The following is a 19,252-nucleotide window of genomic DNA, read 5'->3' on the forward strand; positions in this document are numbered from 1 at the left end:
CCAAACGAAATTTGCGTCCTTTTCTTCACACAAATGGAGCTTTCTTTGATTTTTTACGATATATAAAAGGAAAAAGACTGAAAATTTTGAAAAAAAAAAAAGATATTTTCTACTGTTTGTTATAAGAAAAATCGAATAAACTCAATTTTAGTCATACATTTAGGCCAAAATGTATTCAGCCACATGTCTTTAGTAAAAAAAAATGTCAATAAGCGTATATTTATTGGTTTGCGCAAAAGTTATAGCGTCTACAAACTAGAGTACATTTTCTGGAATTTACACAGCTTTTAATTTATGACTGCCTATCTCATTTCTTGAGGTGCTAAAATGGCAGGGCAGTACAAACCCCCCCCCCCCCAAATGACCCCATTTTGGAAAGTAGACACCCCAAGGAAATTGCTGAGGGGCATGTTGAGCCCACTGAATATAATTATTTTTGTCCCAAGTGATTGAATGACAAAAAAAAAAAAAAGTTTACAAAAAGTTGTCACTAAATTATATATTGCTCACACATGCCATAGATATATGTAGAATTGCACCCCAAAATATATTTTGCTGCTTCTCCTGAGTACAGGAATACCACATGTGTGGGACTTTTTGGGAGCCTAGCCGTGTACGGCACCCCGAAAACCAATCAATTTTTAAATATAAAACGCTACCAAAAAAAACTGTTAGCGATCACAGGGATCAGGCATGACTCTGCAAACGCTGCAGTTATGTGTTTAGTGTTTTGTAAGTGACAGCGATCGATACTGCACTTGGATGGGCTGGGTGGAGGGGCAAAACGCAGATGCTAGCAGGTATCTGGGCTGATCCCGCTAACAATGCGTTTTTTTGGAACCCTAAACTGCTGGGGACGCTAGTATAGATCTGATCACATCAGATATTGATCTGTTCAGATACTATACCACTACAGGAGGTGTATGCTTTGCGCGTGGGTGTTAGCGGTACTGGCACTAACCTAGCGCTGCCTGGGGCGAGGCAGACCCTGTCCCTAAAACCTAATTGATATCACTCGCCGGGTGATCAGGGGGTTAAACCTTTATTGGGTAATAAATGGTGGGTGCCCTGATGCTATAAAAAGTAAAACTAACTAACCAGCGTCACCCGTAACACTTATACGGTGATCACTGGTGAAAGGGTTAACTATTAGGTAGTATATGGGGGTCCCTGACGCTATATAAAAACCTGACGGGGAATCTAAATAACTAACTGGCTAACCAGCGTCACCAGTGGCACTTATACGGTTATCGCTGGTGAAAGGGTTAACTCTAGGGGCAATCAGGGGGTTAAAATCTTTATTGGGTAGTATATGGGGGTACCTAATGCTATAAAAACCTGGCGGTGAACCTAAAAAATAACTAGCTACCTAGCGACACCAGTGACACTAATGCAGCGATCAGAAAAACGATTGCTTAGCGACACTGGAAAAAGGGGGTGAAAGGGTTAACTCTAGGGGCAATCAGGGGGTTAAACCTTTATGGGGGGGTAGGGGGCTACCCTGGACCTAACACTAACTGCCCTGAAACTTTTTACAGTCACAACTGACACTAAATGCAGTGATCAGTAAATAAATGATCACTGCAATCAGTGACACTGTGACTGGGAGGGGGGGTGATCAGGGGGTGACAGTGTGCCTATGTGTACCTACATGTCAGTGTAGTGTTGGTGCACTTACTATGTCTTCTCTCCTCACCGTCCGGTCAAAAAGACCGCCCCGAGGAGAGTGACATTACTTCCTCCTGCCTGTGTTTACACTACACAGGCAGGGGAAGCTTCTCATTTGCCAGGAGCGATCGAGAGGGGATGGCCAGAAACCAACAGCCATCCCCTCATCCTGTATCGCTCCTGAAGTAAAACGGACCGCCGCAGCCAGCGGGAGGGGGTCCGATCAGACCCCCCACCAGCTGGAAGGCAGGCACGTATGGGTACGTTATTGTGCCTGTCCGTGCCATTCTGCCGACGTATATTTACATGCAGCGGTCCTTAAGTGGTTAACTTACTCGTGGAAAGGACCAATCCAGCAAGAATTTGCACCAACATCTTCTCATCCTGAGAAGCTGAAAAGGGCTCTTCTCTACTAGATTCCTCAGAAGTGGAATCATCAGTCTCCTCCGGATCCTCTGAGGGGGGATTCCTCTCCTTTATCCCAGAGTTCCTCACTCTGAGTGTCCTGGGTGACAGAGGGGGGCCTAGTGCGTTTTCTTCCACTGAGTGAAGATGCGATTAAGGCCACTAATCTTTCCTCTAAACCATTTATGGTTGAGGGAAAAAACCTCCTGTGTAATGTATACAGGGGCTGAAGTGCCAGAAGCAGCTGCAGCCCCTGATCACGATGGCAGGGGATAAAGGTGCTGCAGAGGTGGGGGGTCCTCAGAGCCTCAAGCGGACCCCTTTGAGCCCCTATTCTTCGGGGAGCTTGTACCTCTTCCCACCCATAGTGCAAAGCAACAAAAGGTAGGGGTACCACAAAAAAATGCACTGACTGCTGAGCACTGTAGTTCAGCAACTGCCGCTGCTACCAAGACTCAGTCTGGTGCCCAAGTAAATGCTGCCTGGGAATGCCTGTGTCCTCCACACTCACATGCGCTTGTCAGCTCTGTGTCTCTCCAGAGGCTGTGTGCATCTGAAAAAGAGTGCATTTAAAGCCTGTGTAGCCTAATGCTCCCCCCCCCCCCCCGCGGTCGTTTTTTTTTTTAAAACGAGAGTTTCCCGCGCGAGCAGAGGCTCTAACCCTCCTGACAAGCATGGAGGGGGGGCTGGGGCAGAGGAGATGTTAGGGCCGGTGGACGCGAAGCCGCTGTAATTGTGGCGGAGAAAAGCAGTGGACAGCGGCGGACGGTGCGTTATGTCACTGCTCTCTGCCCAGGCCTGTTTCGGTCCCCTAATCCATGGAGGAAGAATCCCATAAGAAAAAAACCCCTTTCCCTTCATCCTTCCTGGAGCATGGCTGGAGGAGCATGGCTGGAGGAGCAAGGCTGGAGGAGCAAGGCTGGAGGAGCAAGGCTGGAGGAGCATAGAGCGTGGACACCAAGCAGATAGATCAGGCATGAAAGATATGTGCTCTTGGCAGCCCCCGGGGGCGACTATAGGCATAGCATACATTTACTTAAAAGGAGAAAACCTACTAGAATTAGAAAAATTCTTGAGGAGTCTCCCTTACCTTATCCAGCTGCAGGGTTTGAATAACAGGCCCAATCTTCACCTCTTACAGTGGGCTCCGTTAGGAAAAAAACCTTTAGAGACTGGGGCCCCCTTGAATAGGGGGATCCCCAGTTCTGGGCCCGTAAAGCACCCTGCCAGGAATATGGCAGAAAAAAAACAAATACTGGGTCCCAGGGTCCAGCTCTCTAAAAAGAAAGGGGTTACAGGTAAAACCTTGTTTCTTCAGACACGAGGCCCAGGTACCATCCAATTCGGTCTGGAAAAGACACTTTGAATGGAACCCGGTTGCATAGCTGGCCCCAGTAAGGATATTTCAGCGGAGCTCAGCACAGCACATCTTTACTTGTGACCAACACCTAAGACACTGGCGAAAAAACTGAGGTACCTCCAGTAGGGGGAGGGGTTATATGGGGGATTGAACTTCCTGTCTAGGGTGTGCCAGTGTCCAATCACCTAGTGATACCATATAACCCATCACTAATTACTGAGTCTCTGTGTCCCGTGATGTACAAGAAACAAAATAAAAACCGCAGAGGTGATCAAATAACGACAAAAGAAAGCTCTATTTGCGGGGAAAAAAGGATGTAAATTTAGTTTGGGTACAGCATTGCATGACCACGTTAAAGCAGTACAGTGCCAAATTGTAAAAACCCAAATTGCTCTGATCAGGAAGGGGGTAAAACCTTCTGGGGCTGAAGTGGTTAAGTTAGCCACAGCCACAAATGTTAGTGGGTGTTTTTCAAGTGATTTCTCAGTAAAAGAAATCACAAAGACATGGATCAGCGGGTGTGTTCATTTTGAATATTAAAAATTAATAAAATAGCGTTTTTGGTTTGTTATGCATAGCTGTAGTGTAGTTCCACTTTAATATTGTTTCACTGGTAGAAGCACATACTGTATTTGGTAGACCAAATCTCAGATTTACAATTGCTTTGTGGCACTCTTGATTTGTGATCTGCATTGCATACAATTAACTGCTAAAATGTGCTCATGAACATGAATAAACAGGCATTTTAGAGAAAAATTTACTTACATTAGATGCAACAAATTGTTCCACTTCATTGTGATATGTGTCAAAAAGTAGGGACAGAGCCTGTCTGGAGAAAAAAAAAAAAAGATAAGCACTGATCAACTACTTGTTGGTTGAAATATTCATAAACTATATTCCGTTTCCAGAACAACCTAGTATAGATTTTAGCTGCAAACACATTAACCACTTGAAGACCGGCATGATCAACCTACTTCCTTTCCAGATGATTTTTCAGCTTTCAGCACTTTGATACTTTGACAGTTATTCATTGATGTAATGATGTACACAAATGAATTTTAAATAATTGTTTTTAGACAGAGCTTTTGTTCAGCTGTATTTAAAGCCTAAGTCCACCTTTTGGAGCATGCAACAGGTTACACCCGGATTTAGGGTGTAACGTATAACATACTCAAGCACCTCCAACCACAGTTCCTGATACTCCCCGTCACAGAGGGCAGCGGGTTCCTCTCCCAGCACCCTCTGTCGCTTTTTAACCACTTCAATACCGGGCACTTAAACACCTTCCTGCCCAGACCAATTTTGAGCTTTCAGCGCTGTCGCATTTTGAATGACAATTACGCGGTCATGCTACACTGTACCCAAATGAAATTTTTATCATTTTTTTTCCCACAAATAGAGCCTTCTTTTGGTGGTATTTGATCAACTCTACGGTGTTTATTTTTTGCGCTACAAATAAAAAAATAGGGAAAATTTTGAAAAAATATATATTTTTTTGTTTCAGTTTCAAAACATTGTAAATAAGTACGTTTTCTCCTTCACTGATGGGCACTGATGGGGCTACACTGATGGGCACTGATAAGGTAGCACTGATGGGCACCAATGATGTGGCACCATTGAAGTGGCACTGATGGACACTGATATGTGGCACTGATAGGTGGCACTGATGGGCGGCACAGATGGGCGGCACAGATGGGCAACACAGATGGGCATGGATAGGCGGCACAGATGGGCATGGATAGGCAGCACAGATGGGCATGGGTGGGCACTGATAGGCGGCACAGGTGGGCACTGATAGGCGGCACAGGTGGGCACTGATAGGCGGCATTGTATTATGTTATACTGTACTAATGGATGCCAATCAGTGCCAAACAATAATGCATGCCAATCATTGATGCCCATTGTGGGAACTGATTGGCATCCATTATGGGCACTTATTGGCATCCATTGTGGCACTGACTGGCATCCCTGGTGGTCTAGGGAGGATTACCTTTTGCTGGGCATCCCTGGTGGTCTGGTGGTGTCCCTGGTGGTCCAGTGTGGGCATCCTCGGGGGGGCTGTGCTGATAATCGATCAGCACAGACCCCCCCCTGTCAGAGGAGCAGCCGATTGCTCTCCTCTACTCGCGTCTGACAGACGCGAGTGAGGAAAAGCCGATCACCGGCTCTTCCTATTTACACTGTGATCAGCCGTGATTGGACACGGCTAATCACGTGGTAAAGAGTCTGTGTCTCTGCGATGCGCGCCCCCGGGGGCGCGCAGTGGCTCATAATCCTGATCACGTCATATGACGTCCGATAAGAATTATGCAACCACTTTGCCACCGTCAATTGCCTATAGGGCGGGCGGCAAGTGGTTAAAAAAATAAAATAAATCGCATGGCTCTCCCCACACAGCTCCATCATTCAGTCACAGGAATCTGTGAATAAATAAACCCATGTCTGCCACCACAGCAGACGCTTTGTAGCTTCCAATGAATTGTGAGGTTGCTAGTAAGCACTTTGGATTTTGAAGATTAAACACCCCAATGTATTTTTTATGAGGCAAGTTGAGTCTTTAGAAGATTCTGTTTTTGCCACAAGTTTTTGGAAAATTTGAAAATAAAATTCAATTTATTTTTTTTATTTTTTTACACAAAGTTGTCAGTTTAATAAGATATTTCTTACACAAAGCATGGGCACTTTCAACCCAAAACACATTCTGCTAGCCCTCCAATTATGAGGATACTACCTGTGTGGGACTTCTTCAATGCTTGAACTGATTATGTATCAGACATTGCATCTTATGTATCACAAAAATCAACCAACGTTCCATCAAAAACACTTTACTCTAATGCTCACCTCTGTACAAGTGGCCAGGGAATTCAGTTTAGTGTAGCATCACCTATAGCAGTCCCAGTTCCTATGTAGCGGTGGCTCCTGAAGAGCACGCGCTATGCGTTTTTCTAAAGTTAAAGTTGCCTAAACTGCAGTTTGGTTTAGGTACAATAATCTAAATTGGGCCTCAGCATCAGTCTGACTGGACTGTGAGATGTTCAGCCTGGCCACAGGGGACAACGTCTCTTCTGGCAGGCATGGAACTATGGTCTGGTTAGGTGCTTAAGATACTCTCTCCCGGAGCCCGCCAAAGGGGGGTGGCGCCCTAGCTGTGCTTTCTGGGAGAGGGTATAACGGATGTCACGTGGTTCAGGGTTTCTGGTCCAGAATGAGGTGCTGACTTCATGGTCCTGGTCCTCCTGACCAGCCCCCAGGAAGGCCATGGCCTGGGGTGTGGATCTACCCGACTTTAATGTCTCGGGGCTGGCTAGCCCAAGACGAGGAAACTAAAGGAAGGAGATATATATATATATATATATATATATATATATATATTTATTATTGATGGTGACATTTGATCATGTCCTGTTCATTTTTAGATCTGTAGGGGAATTCATTAGGTTTGTCTATGGCACACAAAAAAAAAAAAAAAAAAATCACACTAACTAGAGCAGTGCAGTATCACTATGGTGACATTGTATTGTGTCTATTGATTATGGACACTGGCTGACACTGTATGCCACTGCAGCCAGCTAGTGTCCATGATCTTTCTTTTCAAAGATTTTATTGCTAACAGATACAGAGAATACAGAAACACCAACAGTTCAGCTTATAGAAAAAACATCTGTAAACAAAGTATATTGCGGTATAGTATCATCACATTGATAGAATAGAAAAATAAATGCAGGACAAGGCCGCCAGTTCCAAAACCCTCCTGGCTGATGTGATGGCCACTAGAAAGACCACCACCTGAGAAAGGGTCAACAGGGGAATCTCCCTGATGTTTTCAAATGGCGGTTTTTGAAGCGCTGACACCACTAGGTTCAAATCCCATGGGGGCAACGGTGGACTACATGTCGTACCCCCTGAACGAAGGTACTCACTAAGAAGTGCGATGCCAGGGGTCATTGAAAAAAGACAGCCAAGGCTGAAATTTGCCCTTTGATGGTGCTCAATGCCAATCTCTGGTCTACTCCTTGCTGGAGAAACAGCAGGATCCTAGATATGGAAAAAAGAGCACGGATGCCATCCTTTCTCCTCACACATGGAGATGTAGGCCTTCCAGGTACGATGGTATATCTTCCGAGAAGATTTCCGTGCTGTCAACATAGTTGGAATCACTGAGTCCGACAGACCCTGGTTCCTTAACACCTGGCTCTCAATAGCCATGCCGTTAAAGCCAGCGATGGTAAAGCAGGATGGAGAATTGGACCTTGAGACAGAAGGTCCTCTCGCAACGGCAGTCACCAGGGAGCGTCTACCACCAGACGCACCAGGTCTGCAGGGACGTAGCAACAGTTTCAGTGGAGGAAAGGCATAGATCAGCTGGTACTGATCCCACAGAGCCACTAACGCGTCTGGCACATCGGCCCATGGATCTCTTGTCCTGGACACGAATCTTGGCACCTTCCGATTGAGACATGAGGCCAGTAGATCCACATCTGTTGTGCCCCACTTCAGACACAGCAACCTGAATATCTCCAGATGCAATTCCCATTCTCCTGGGTCCAGCATCTGTCGACTCAGATAATCCACCTGCCAGTTCTCCACTCCCGGGATATAAATGGCCGACAGGGCCTGTACGTGTCACTCTGCCAGCCGAAGTATATGAGCGACCTCCCATGCAGCGGCTGAGCTTCTTGTTCCCCCTTGGTGATTGACGTACGCCACAGCCGAGGCGTTGTCTGACTTATCCTGATCAGATGCCCTTGAAGTCTCATCGACCATGTGTAGAGGCACAGCCTGATCGCTCTCAATTAGAGCAGATCGATCTGCAACTCGGATTCTTCAATCGACCAGAGGCCCTGAGCCGACTGAACCCCCATCACTCCACCCCAGCCAGATAGACTGGCATCCGTCGTGATCACAGTCCATTTCAGAGGAAGGAACGATTTTCCGGACTGAATCACCGGGGGATCTCAACCACCATATCAGTGAGTCTCTGACTGACTGGCTCACCTGGATCTGTCGATCCAGGGACAGCTGAGATTTGTCCCATTTTGTCAAAATCTCCTTATGCAGGACTCTGGTATGGACCTGGGCATAAGGTACTGCCTCGAAGGAGGCTGCCATGAGCCCCAGTACTCGCATGCAAAAGTGGAGCGACGACCACCTGCGGATCAGCAGTTTTACCGCGGATCTAAGTCTGCAATTTGTCTGAAGGGAGAAAAACTCTTGCTTCCCTGGAGTCCAACAGTTTTTAATTTGTTGCGCAAAAAATAAAAATCGCAGAGGTGATCACATACCACCAAAACAAAGCTCTATTTGTAGGAACAATGATTAACTTGTTTGGGTACAGTGTTACATGACCGCGTAATTGTCATCCCTATTGCTACAGCACTGAAAATTGGCTTGGGCAGGAAGGTGTCTAAGTGCCTGGTATTGAAGTGGTTAATGAAGGTACAGTCGCGCCCGGGATGCTTTGGGATACCTTAAAGGATTACCTTAGAGGGATTCTGATTCAGCAGGTCGCTAAATTTTATAAGGAATCTATTTGGAAGTGTACAAAGAGAGTGGCCAAAAACAATTATGAGACCGATTGATCCCAGAGAAAAAAGAAATATGGTTAGATAAACAACAAAAATATAAAATGGTAATTACAAGGATAGTTCAGAATAGACTACTCTACTAGAAGCAATGTGCTTTTGGAGAGTGTGAAAGTGTGGGAAGAATGCTGGCGCAATTGGTAAAGGAGGATGGAGGAGGAGGGAGTAATGGATGACTTCCTGGAGAAATTGGAGATTCCGATCATTACACTAGGAGATACAGACGAACTGGAAGCTCCAATAACGCTCGTAAAACTCCAACAGGCAGCAGCTGGGATGGCAAATCAAAAATCACCTGGGCCAGATGGGCTCCCGGTGGAGACATATAAAAAACTATGGAGAAATATTGCTCCCGGAGATCCATAAAGCACTGAGAGGAGCAGTTATGGTGAGAAGATTACCTGCCTCGTTGTTAGAAGCTACTATCATAGTGATACATGAGGGGAAAAGATCTGTTGGCTACAGCTTCGTAGAGACCAATCTCTCTTCTGTGCTCGGATGCTAAAATTCTAGCCAAGGTGCTAGCCGCTAGGTTGAATAAAATTGCTTCAAAATTGATTCATCCAGATTAGACGGGATTCATTCCAAATAGATCCACTAGTATGAATATCAGGACATCCCTGAATCTACAGACCCCGTCAGAGAACGAGGGATCAAGAGCGGTGTTGTCACTGGATGTGAATAAAGCTTTTGATAGTCTTGAGTGGAGATAAGTCTGGCGGGTTCTGGGTAAATTTGGGTTTAGTTCTTCCTTTATAGGCTGGATAAAAATGCTTTACGGCATCCCTAGTGCCAGGCTTAGAATTAATAATCAACTCCCGGATAAGATCCACCTGGAGAAGGGGACGAGACAGGAGTGCCCATTGTCGTCTCTGCTCTTCACCTTCGCAATGGAACCTCTGGCTATTTCCATAAGATCATGCCCTGAGATAAGAAGATTCCAGAGGAAGACAGGACAAGAAAGAATCACCTTATATGTGGGCGATGTTCTGCTTTTTCTGGAGGATACAGGGCAATCTTTAGTTAAATAAATTAGTATAGTGGAGGAATTCAGAAGATTTAATGGATTAGTGATAAACTGGGATAAATCTGAGATTTTACCAGTGGATTGTATGAGTGGTCCAACTATATCAGAAATGCCTCAAATAACAGTAGTAAACACACTGAGATACTTGTGGATACTCCTGACGAAAGATCCTAAGCAATACATTAACAAAAAAGTAATATCACTACTGACTAAATTAAAACAAAAAAATTAACATTTGGAAGCGGCTCCCTCTGTCGGTAGCAGATAGAAATAGTTTAATTAAAATGATCCGGATGCCACAATTATTGTACTTACTAAATAATTCTCCAGTCTTGATCAGGGGCGGATTCAGAATCTAGTCTCGGGAGGGGCACTGCCAGAAAATAAGGCTGCTTTCACACTGGGGTGGGCGAGTGTCGGCGGTAAAGGCCGCTAACGGGACAGTTTTATCCCATTTATTTCTACTGAGACACACAGCCGCTATATCCCAACCGCTATGTTGGTGTGGGTCCTTGAATAAACCCTGCATGCATTCTGGGATCCGCACGCATTACATATTGGGATATAGCAGCTGTGTGTCTCAGTAGAAATAAATGAGCCATGTAACACTTTATGCATCCCCAAGCCAGTAAGAGACAGCCCTGCATGTCAGACGCATGTCTGCCCTGTGTGAATGAAGCATAAATATACATTTTTCTGTCATTCTAGATCATCATTATTATCATGATAATCACACAATACAGGTGCTGTGGCTCAACGCACCTGTACTGTGTGATTATCATGATGATAATGATGATGATTGGTAATTATAATATGACACATGGAGGGAGTTAATGTACTCACTGATGTATTACTGACCAGTGGCAATTAATTATCCCCTTTGTGCTGCATTAGTGGCACTAGTGGCAGTGTTTATAAACCCCTTCATGCTAATTAAGGGGTTAATTAACATTGAGGGTGCCACTGTCATTAATGCAGCACAAAGGGGTTAATTGCCACTGGTAACCAATACATGAGTGAGTACATTAACCCCCTCCATGTGCCATATTACAATTACCATTGTAAATTATTTCTTGTTTCTTGGACTTGAGGTTGGAACTGAATATCCTACAACATTCATTCTTTAGATACTCACAGATTTGGCATGCCCTAGAAATCCAGTTTAGGACACAAGTAGTAGAATGGAATAAAACCCTAATTTTCCAAAATATACTTCAAGCGGGTAACTAAGGATCCTATCTCGGAGCTATATGGACAGCTATGTAAAGGAGCTACTATTGGACTGGATCACTGTAAGGGTAAAGAGAAATGGGATACAGATATAGGGGAAATATCACAGGAGCAGTGGAGGAGGATTCTGAAGATGGGACTGATAGTGTCGGTCTTGCCCTCGCAGAAAGTATCCCATTTGATGTGGATATATAGAGTTTACCACACTCCTAGAGCAATTTAAGTGTGGGTAAAGAACAGATGACAAATGCCCTAGATGCCAGGAGATCTCATCCATATGGTATGAAGACGGGAGGGGGTTCTTAATACTTTGGGGAGGTTTTTTGGGACAACTTTGGAGATGGAGGTCGTGCTATACATATTGGGATATAGGAAGGAACTAGACGAGAGGAAGATTATTACAGTAGCAATATGAAGATGCTTATTCCAAGCCAGAAAAATCATTGGGATGAGATGGCTGACAAATACACCCCCGGCACTGAGGGACTGGATTACTGTTATAAATGAGACAAAATGTAAAGAAAAAAGTAGTTTATACAAAAAAAAGGAAATATTAAGGAATTTGAGAAATGTGGAGGCCCTGGTTGGAAAAAAGGAGATAGTAAGATTGAACAACCACTTAGTGCCCGTTCACACTACCGCGACTTGTCAGGCGACTTAGCCGCCTGACAAGTCGCGCTCCGTTCTGTACTATGGAACCGTTCTAATAGGAGCGACTCAAGTCGCTCCGACTTAGAAAAAGGTTCCTGTAGTATTTTCGGGGCGACTTCAGGCGACTTGCATTGACTTCTATACAGAAGTCATTTTGCAAGTCGCCGCTGAAGTCGTGTGCAGGTCGCGTCTGTGAGACGCGCTGCAAGTCGCGTCGCCCCTGTGTGAACGGGCACTTAAAGTATAGTATTGAAAATAGAACTTATACATTAGATAACTTAGTATAAATACGTCCTTATTTATCCCCTTTAAACGCTAAAGAACTTAAGAGAATCAAAAGAAATCTAGAGTGCACACATATACATATACACACACACACACATACACAAGATCAACTCCTTAAGGGGGGGGGGGGTAATGAGTATTGTAATGGTTTGGAAAATCAGAGCAGGAAAATATAATTGACAAAATTCTTATTTCTTCTCCCCCTGCTTTTATGATGATTGTAATGGCACTGGATTCTTTATTGTAAAAAAAAAAATGGAATAAAGAATAATTTATTTAAAAAAAAATCTAAATATGGATGTACCATGATGCAGGGATGGAAGGCTGCCACACACCAGTGGGGTCCCTGGAGTCGGTGTTTGTTGTGTGGAATGACCATGAGCATTGAAGTGTCAGTCCCTGCTACAGGACCGCCACCTTTAACGTATTTCACACAATAAGTCCAGTGAGTGTAACACTGAGGGTGCGGTCCCAGGAAGGGGACTGTCACTGCGGTGCTCATGGTTCTGCTACACGGCAAACATGGACTCCAGCAACAGTACCGGTGTGTGGTGGTCTTTTAACCCTGCTTTGAATTCATGAACTTGGCAGTTTAGCTTGACTTCCAGCAACTGGTGTTTGAGAGGCAGTTGGCAACAGCAGAGAGCAATCTGTTATCTTACAAATGGTTGCAACATGCCCTAAAAGGTGGTTTTAGCCTTTAAAAAAAGAATAATAATAATTACTATTATTTTGGAAGGGATAATGTGAAGATTTTCTTTGAAGGGCCATTGCAATAGGATGACAAAAAAACAACCCCAAACAGGCTAAGTTCTCCCTGTGCGACTTTCCTCTGGGTACTGCAGGTTTCCTCCCACACTCCAAAGACATGCTGGAAGGTCAATTGGATCCTGCCTAAATTAGCCCTAGTATGTGTATGTATGAATGAGAGTTAGGGACCTTAGACTGTAAACTCTTTGAGTGCAGGGATTGATGTGAATGTACAGTATATGTATATAATATATATTTATATTGTGTGAAGCGCTGCGTAAATTGACAATGATTGATGCCGGGAGGTGGGCATTTCAGTCATGTGACCACTGTGATGGGCTGTCACAGCATTCACATGATTGGAAAGCTCCCGATTGCAAGTAGAGATCAGGAGCTTTCTGTTACCCGCCAGTAACTGTGCCAAGGCTAAAACAACCCTACGTAAACTTTATTTTTTATTTTATTTTTATTTTTTATTTTTTTCAGAGTGGCTTATTTAACCACATAAGCCCCAGACCATTTTACTGGCCAAAGACCAGACCACTTTTTGCGATCCGGCACTGCGTCGGTTTAACAGACAATTGCGCGATCGTGCGACGTGGCTCCCAAACAAAATTGGAGTCCTTTTTTCTTACAAATAGCTCTTTCTTTTGGTGGTATTTGATCACCTCTGCGGTTTTTAGTTTTTGCGCTATAAACAAAAAAAGAGCGACAATTTAGGGAAAAAAACGTATTTTTTTACTTTTTGCTATAATAAATATCCCCCAAAAATGTATAAAAAAACGTTTTTTCCTCAGTTTAGGCCGATACGTATTCTTCTACATATTTTTGGTGAAAAAAAAAAAAACGCATAAAGCGATTATTGATTGGTTTGCGCAAAAGTTATAGCGTTTACAATATAGTAGATAGTTTTACGGCATTTTTATACATTTTTTGGGACAATTTTCATTTATACAGCAATCAGTGCTATACAAATGCACCAATCCCTGTGTAAATGACACTGGCAGTGAATGGGGGTAACCACTAGGTGGCAGTGTAGGCAACACGCACGCGATGGTGGTACAGCGGCAAATTTAAAGGGACTTACCTGTACGCCCATTTGCCTGTCCATACCATTCTGCCAACGTACATCGGCGTACGCCGGTCGGGAAGTGGTTAAGGTATGATTATATTCAGTGAGTGCAGGAATTTGAGTGTTGTGTTTAGACATAAAGGAGCATCAGTTCTTAAATGGAGAAAATAGTTTGAAGCTTTAAGTCTTCAATCCACCTCATTTTATCCTCCCCTTGCTTATATATTATAGGGTTATGTATACGGAAATTTGGTTTCTATTACAGGAGTGCAAAAAATAAAATTAAAGGAATACCGCGCTGTGAACCTGCAACGTAGCAGCTAGCACAGCTTGTAGACAAAAAGCAAAAACTGTGAATAAATAAGTGCAGCGCTAAGGTTGCAGAAAGTAAATTTGCATAAATAAAAGATATAATTGTGACTTAAACATAAATATCTCAAATAAACAGAGATTCATACATGGTGAAATGTGAATCAAAGAAAAACTGAAATCTCTGAAAAAAATGCAGGTATGGTGAAGAATGTGTTAGTATGGTGACTATACCATAAGTAAGGTGAGAGATAAAAAATTAGGGTGTTATTATTTAAAGAAACAAAAGAAAAAAAATCTGGTATAATGAAAAATGTGCTATTATGGTAATTAGATAGAAATTAGGGTGTTAATATTGAAACAGAAACACATCAAATAAACAAGGATTAACACATAATGAATGTGAGTCCAAACTCAGAAAAAATTTGAGTAATTCCTGAAAAATGTGCTAGTATAAGAAATCCAATTAGATGTTCAGTCCCATTAGACTAATGAGGGATTCCAATCACCTGTATGAACTGCGAAGGCAAAAGTACCACCACCGTTAACAGGGGGAGGCTTACCAGATCTTATTGACTTGGTGGGGCTTACACCACCCAAGTCTGCAGAACTTATTAGGTTGAACACATCTGTTGCAAACAACTGGTCTTAGATCTGAATCAACCTTGGACTGTCACTGAATAGTGACTTCAAGGCTGCAATCATCCTGAGGAGGGTGGAAGGTAAATGTCAGGAGGGATATATCATGCAATGAAAAGATGGGCTAACATTCGATAACGTACAAAAAAGGCAATTTATTAAAAATATAATAAAACACTCACATTTGGAAGAGTATTAAAAAGCATGTATGTAACAAAGAGTGATGCAAACAGGAGGTCCACCCGACGCGTTTCAACTCCACAGTCATCATCTGGGGTGTGGACCCCCAGCAGCAGCATCACTTATAAAGTGAAAATGACCACAGAGCCTGTTAAACACCGGAAATGGCTCCACATAATATCACTTCAGATTCCTGTGTCGCGATCCCAGAAGGAAATGGATGCCTATATATTCATTATGTGCATGTTTCCATAGTATATGATGTACATGACATAAAATAAAAGGCGGATAAAGTACAGTACCCAGCCCTGCAATTACGACATGTTCTTATGTCAAACCAACACTTCCTTGTAATGAAAACAAGGCTTGGTTTAGTGATGTCTACCATACAATATGACCAAGTGTCATTCTGAAAACGAAGTTTGGAGTTAAGAATATGTGTAATGTCCATTGAATAGGCTAGAAAAGCCTCGCTATGAAAAACAAGGCTTGGTTAGATGGTGTCCATTTAATATGGAAAACCAAGCCTAGTCATGAAAATGAGGCTTGGTAAAGTATCCTCCTTGTGATTCGGTGAGATAAACATGGTAGCATAGTAATCAAGCCTTGCAGTGTACACAGAGGGACCGATCACATGCCATTCCAAGCCAATCAGCAGAGTATATCACAATTACGAAAAAATGTCCACCCGCCCCACAGAATGAAGAAAATGCACATAATTAAGTTATTGATACTAAAGCCAACTTAGAGGATCAAGGTGTTATGTTGGACTTCTATCCAATAGAACACCTTGATCCTCTAAGTTTGCTTTAGTATTAATAACTTAATCATGTGCAATTGATTCTGTGGGGCGGGTGGACATTTGGAAAAATCGAATAACTCCAAAATAAAATCAACCTGGGGAGCGGCAAGGGTGATGTCTCTTTTCAAAAATTCATATGCAGCCTCCATTCCTCTCTGATGGGGAATGCAAGTATACAAGGCAGTGACGTCAGCTGTAGCCATGATGAGGTCACCTTCAATGTTAGATTGTGGGAGGTAATGGAATCTATCCCACTAATGATGGTCTGTCCAGAGGGATGGAGGGGGTCTTTATGGATCTTGGGCAAATAAAAAATGATAGGGATTCGTGGGGCCAACGGAACAAGAAATTATTTTTCTTTATGATTTTAATTCACTTGCCGAGTCAAACCCTTTGCAGATAAGACTGGTCAATTTCTTTTTGTATTTGGATGTAGGGTCATTAGGTAGTTCAATATAAGTGGAGTGGTCACTTATACATTTATACATTTCCCTCATGTAGTCGGTTTTGTTTAATAGAACTATATCCCCACCTTTGTCAGTGGGGCGAATAACCAAATCCTTGTCATCACACAAGGATTTGAGACCTGACTCTGGTAAGGGGTTAAAAGTCAGTTTAGGTGGTAATTTAGCTAGATCTTTAAGTACAAGGTTTAAAGACGGGGCCAACTGAGTCGGGGGGGTTAAAAAGAGAAGGACTTGATAACCCTGAATGGACAGTTCCTTATGTAAATGTCCTTGCCACGTTCCTAGTAGGGCTGGCGGTGATATAACTTTGTATATTGACTTTTCTAATATATTTGTGAACATCCACAAAAGTATCAAACTTATTTAACTTCCGTGGAGGGGTGAATTTAACCACTTAAGGACCGCCGCATGGCAATGTACGTCATCAGAATGGCATGTACAGGCACAAGCACATACATGTACGTGCTTGCCTTCCAGGGGGTGGGGGGTCCGATCGGACCCCCTCCCGCTGGATGCGGCGGTCCTTTTCGCTTCAGGAGTGATATGCAGTCCCGTTAGACATATGAGGGATACGTGGCTAGGCTCCCAAAAAGTCCCCCACATGTGTTATCACCGTACTCGAGAGAAGCAGCAGAATTTATTTTGGGGTGTACTTTCACTTATGCCCATAGCATGTGTGAGCAATATATCATTTATTGACAACTTTGTGCAAAAAAATAAAATAAAAATGTTAATATTCCTGCAACTTGTGGCAAAATATAAAATATTTCATGGACTCAACATGCCTCTCAGTAAATAGCTTGGCTTGTCTACTTTCCAAAATGGGGTCATTTGGGGGGTTTTGTGTTATTTTGGCATTTTATGGTCTTCGAAACTGATAGGTAGTGAGGAGTGAAATCAAAAATTTGCACCCTTAGAAATCCTGAAAGCAGTGATTGGTTTTCAGGGTGCCGTACGCGGCTAGACTCCCAAAAAGTCCCCCACATGTGGTATCCCCGTACTCAGGAGAAGCAGCAGAATATATTTTGGGGTGTAATTCCACATATAACTATGGCATGTGTGAGCAATATATCATTTAGTGACAACTTTTTGTAAACTTTTTTTTTTGTGTCATTATTCAATCACTTGGGACAAAAAAAAATATTTAATGGGCTCAACATGCCCCTCAGCAATTTCCTTGGGGTGTCTACTTTCCAAAATGGGGTCATTTGGGGGGGGGGGGGGGGGGTTGTACTGCCCTGCCATTTTAGCACCTCAAGAAATGAGATAGGCAGTCATAAATTAAAAGCTGTGTAAATTCCAGAAAATGTACTCTAGTTTGTAGATGCTATAACTTTTGCGCAAACCAATAAATATACGCTTATTGACATTTTTTTTTACTAAAGACATGTGGCTGAATAAATTTTGCCCTAAATGTATGACTAAAATTGAGTTTATTCGATTTTTCTTATAACAAAAAGTAGAAAATATATTTTTTTCTCAAAATTTTCGGTCTTTTTCCATTTATATCGCAAAAAATAAAAATCGCAGAGGCAATCAAATACCATAAAAAGAAAGCTCCATTTGTGGGAAGAAAAGGACGCAAATTTCATTTGGGTACAACATTGCATGACCGCACAATTACCAGTTAAAGCAGTGCAGTGCGAAATTGTAAAAAGACCTCTGGTCCTTAGGCTGACAATTGGTCCGGGGCTGAAGTGGTTAAGGCCCTTATCTAAAAAAAAAATCTTCCTGTGTTAATACTGTACTAAAGTTAAAAACGCCTTGTCCGCTTCATTTTTCACTTCTGGGTCCTCCTCCCTCCTCCGGACCCCGTTTACGGTGGTGGTACTTCTGTTTTTCCCTTCACAGTTCATACCGGTGATTGGAATCCCTCATATGTCTAACGGGACTGCATATCTAATTGGATTCTTTGGATTTATAATTCACTATTTTAGTTTTTTGGACTTTGTTTATTGTGCAATTATACTAGCACATTATTATACTAGCACATTATTCAGGAATTACTCATTTTTCGGAGTTTGGACTCACATTCATTACGTGTTAATCCTTGTTTAATTTGATGTTTTTCTGTTTAATATTAACACCCAAATTTTTATCTAGTCATGTACTAGCCCATTTTCATCATACCAGCTTTTTTTTTTTCGTTACTTTTATAACAAGACTGCACATCTAATTGGATTTCTTTGGACTTTACCATTCACTATTTTCATTTTTTGGACTTCTTACTTATTACTAAATTACTCCCATTTTTTCTGAGTTTGGACTTGCATTCATTATGCATTAATCCTTATTTATTTGATATGTTTCTGTTCAATATTAACACTCTAATTTTTATCTCACACCTTATTTATGGTATAGTCTACTAGCACATTCTTCATCATACCTGCATTTTTTTCAGAGATTTGACTTTTTCTTTGTTTTATTCCCATTTCACCATGCATGAATCTCTGTTTATTTGATATATTTATGTTTAAGTAACATTAATATCATTTCTGCAACCTTAAGGGCCGGTTCACACAGCGAGGCGAGGCGAGGCGACACGGCTCGCCTCGCCTCGCTCCCGCAAGTCGCCCCCATTCAGTACTATGGAACCGTTCTGAGAGGAGCGACTCGAGTCGCTCCGACTCAGAAAAAAGGTTCCTGTACTACTTCGGGGCGACTTCGGGGGCGACTTGCATTGACTTCTATACAGAAGTCCTCTGCAAGTCGCCGCTGAGCTCCCCGCAGGTCGCGGCGAGGCAAGTCGGAGACGCCTCGCATCGCTGTGTGAACCGGCCCTTACGCTGCACTTATTTATTCACTCTATTACAGGAGTGGATTTG

General features: G+C 42.9%; 1 protein-coding gene across 2 annotated transcripts in view; it reads right to left on the reverse strand.

Moving 5' to 3' along the window:
* Positions 1–19,252, reverse strand: part of PIK3C2B (phosphatidylinositol-4-phosphate 3-kinase catalytic subunit type 2 beta) — a 935,041-nt gene that overhangs the window by 707,449 nt on the left and 208,340 nt on the right. For both annotated transcript variants that reach the window (XR_013274472.1, XM_077481256.1), the window contains exon 8: positions 4,199–4,262. Coding sequence is in view for 1 of the 2 variants with exons in the window: in XM_077481256.1 (XP_077337382.1) it covers positions 4,199–4,262 (64 nt within the window). In the remaining variant the exon portion in view is untranslated. The remainder of the gene's footprint in view (positions 1–4,198; positions 4,263–19,252) is intronic.

Source organism: Lithobates pipiens, unplaced genomic scaffold (assembly GCF_037356315.1).
Source record: "Lithobates pipiens isolate NorthernLeopardFrog02 unplaced genomic scaffold, aLitPip1_a1.2 Scaffold_16, whole genome shotgun sequence".
NCBI classification, from domain to species: domain Eukaryota; kingdom Metazoa; phylum Chordata; class Amphibia; order Anura; family Ranidae; genus Lithobates; species Lithobates pipiens.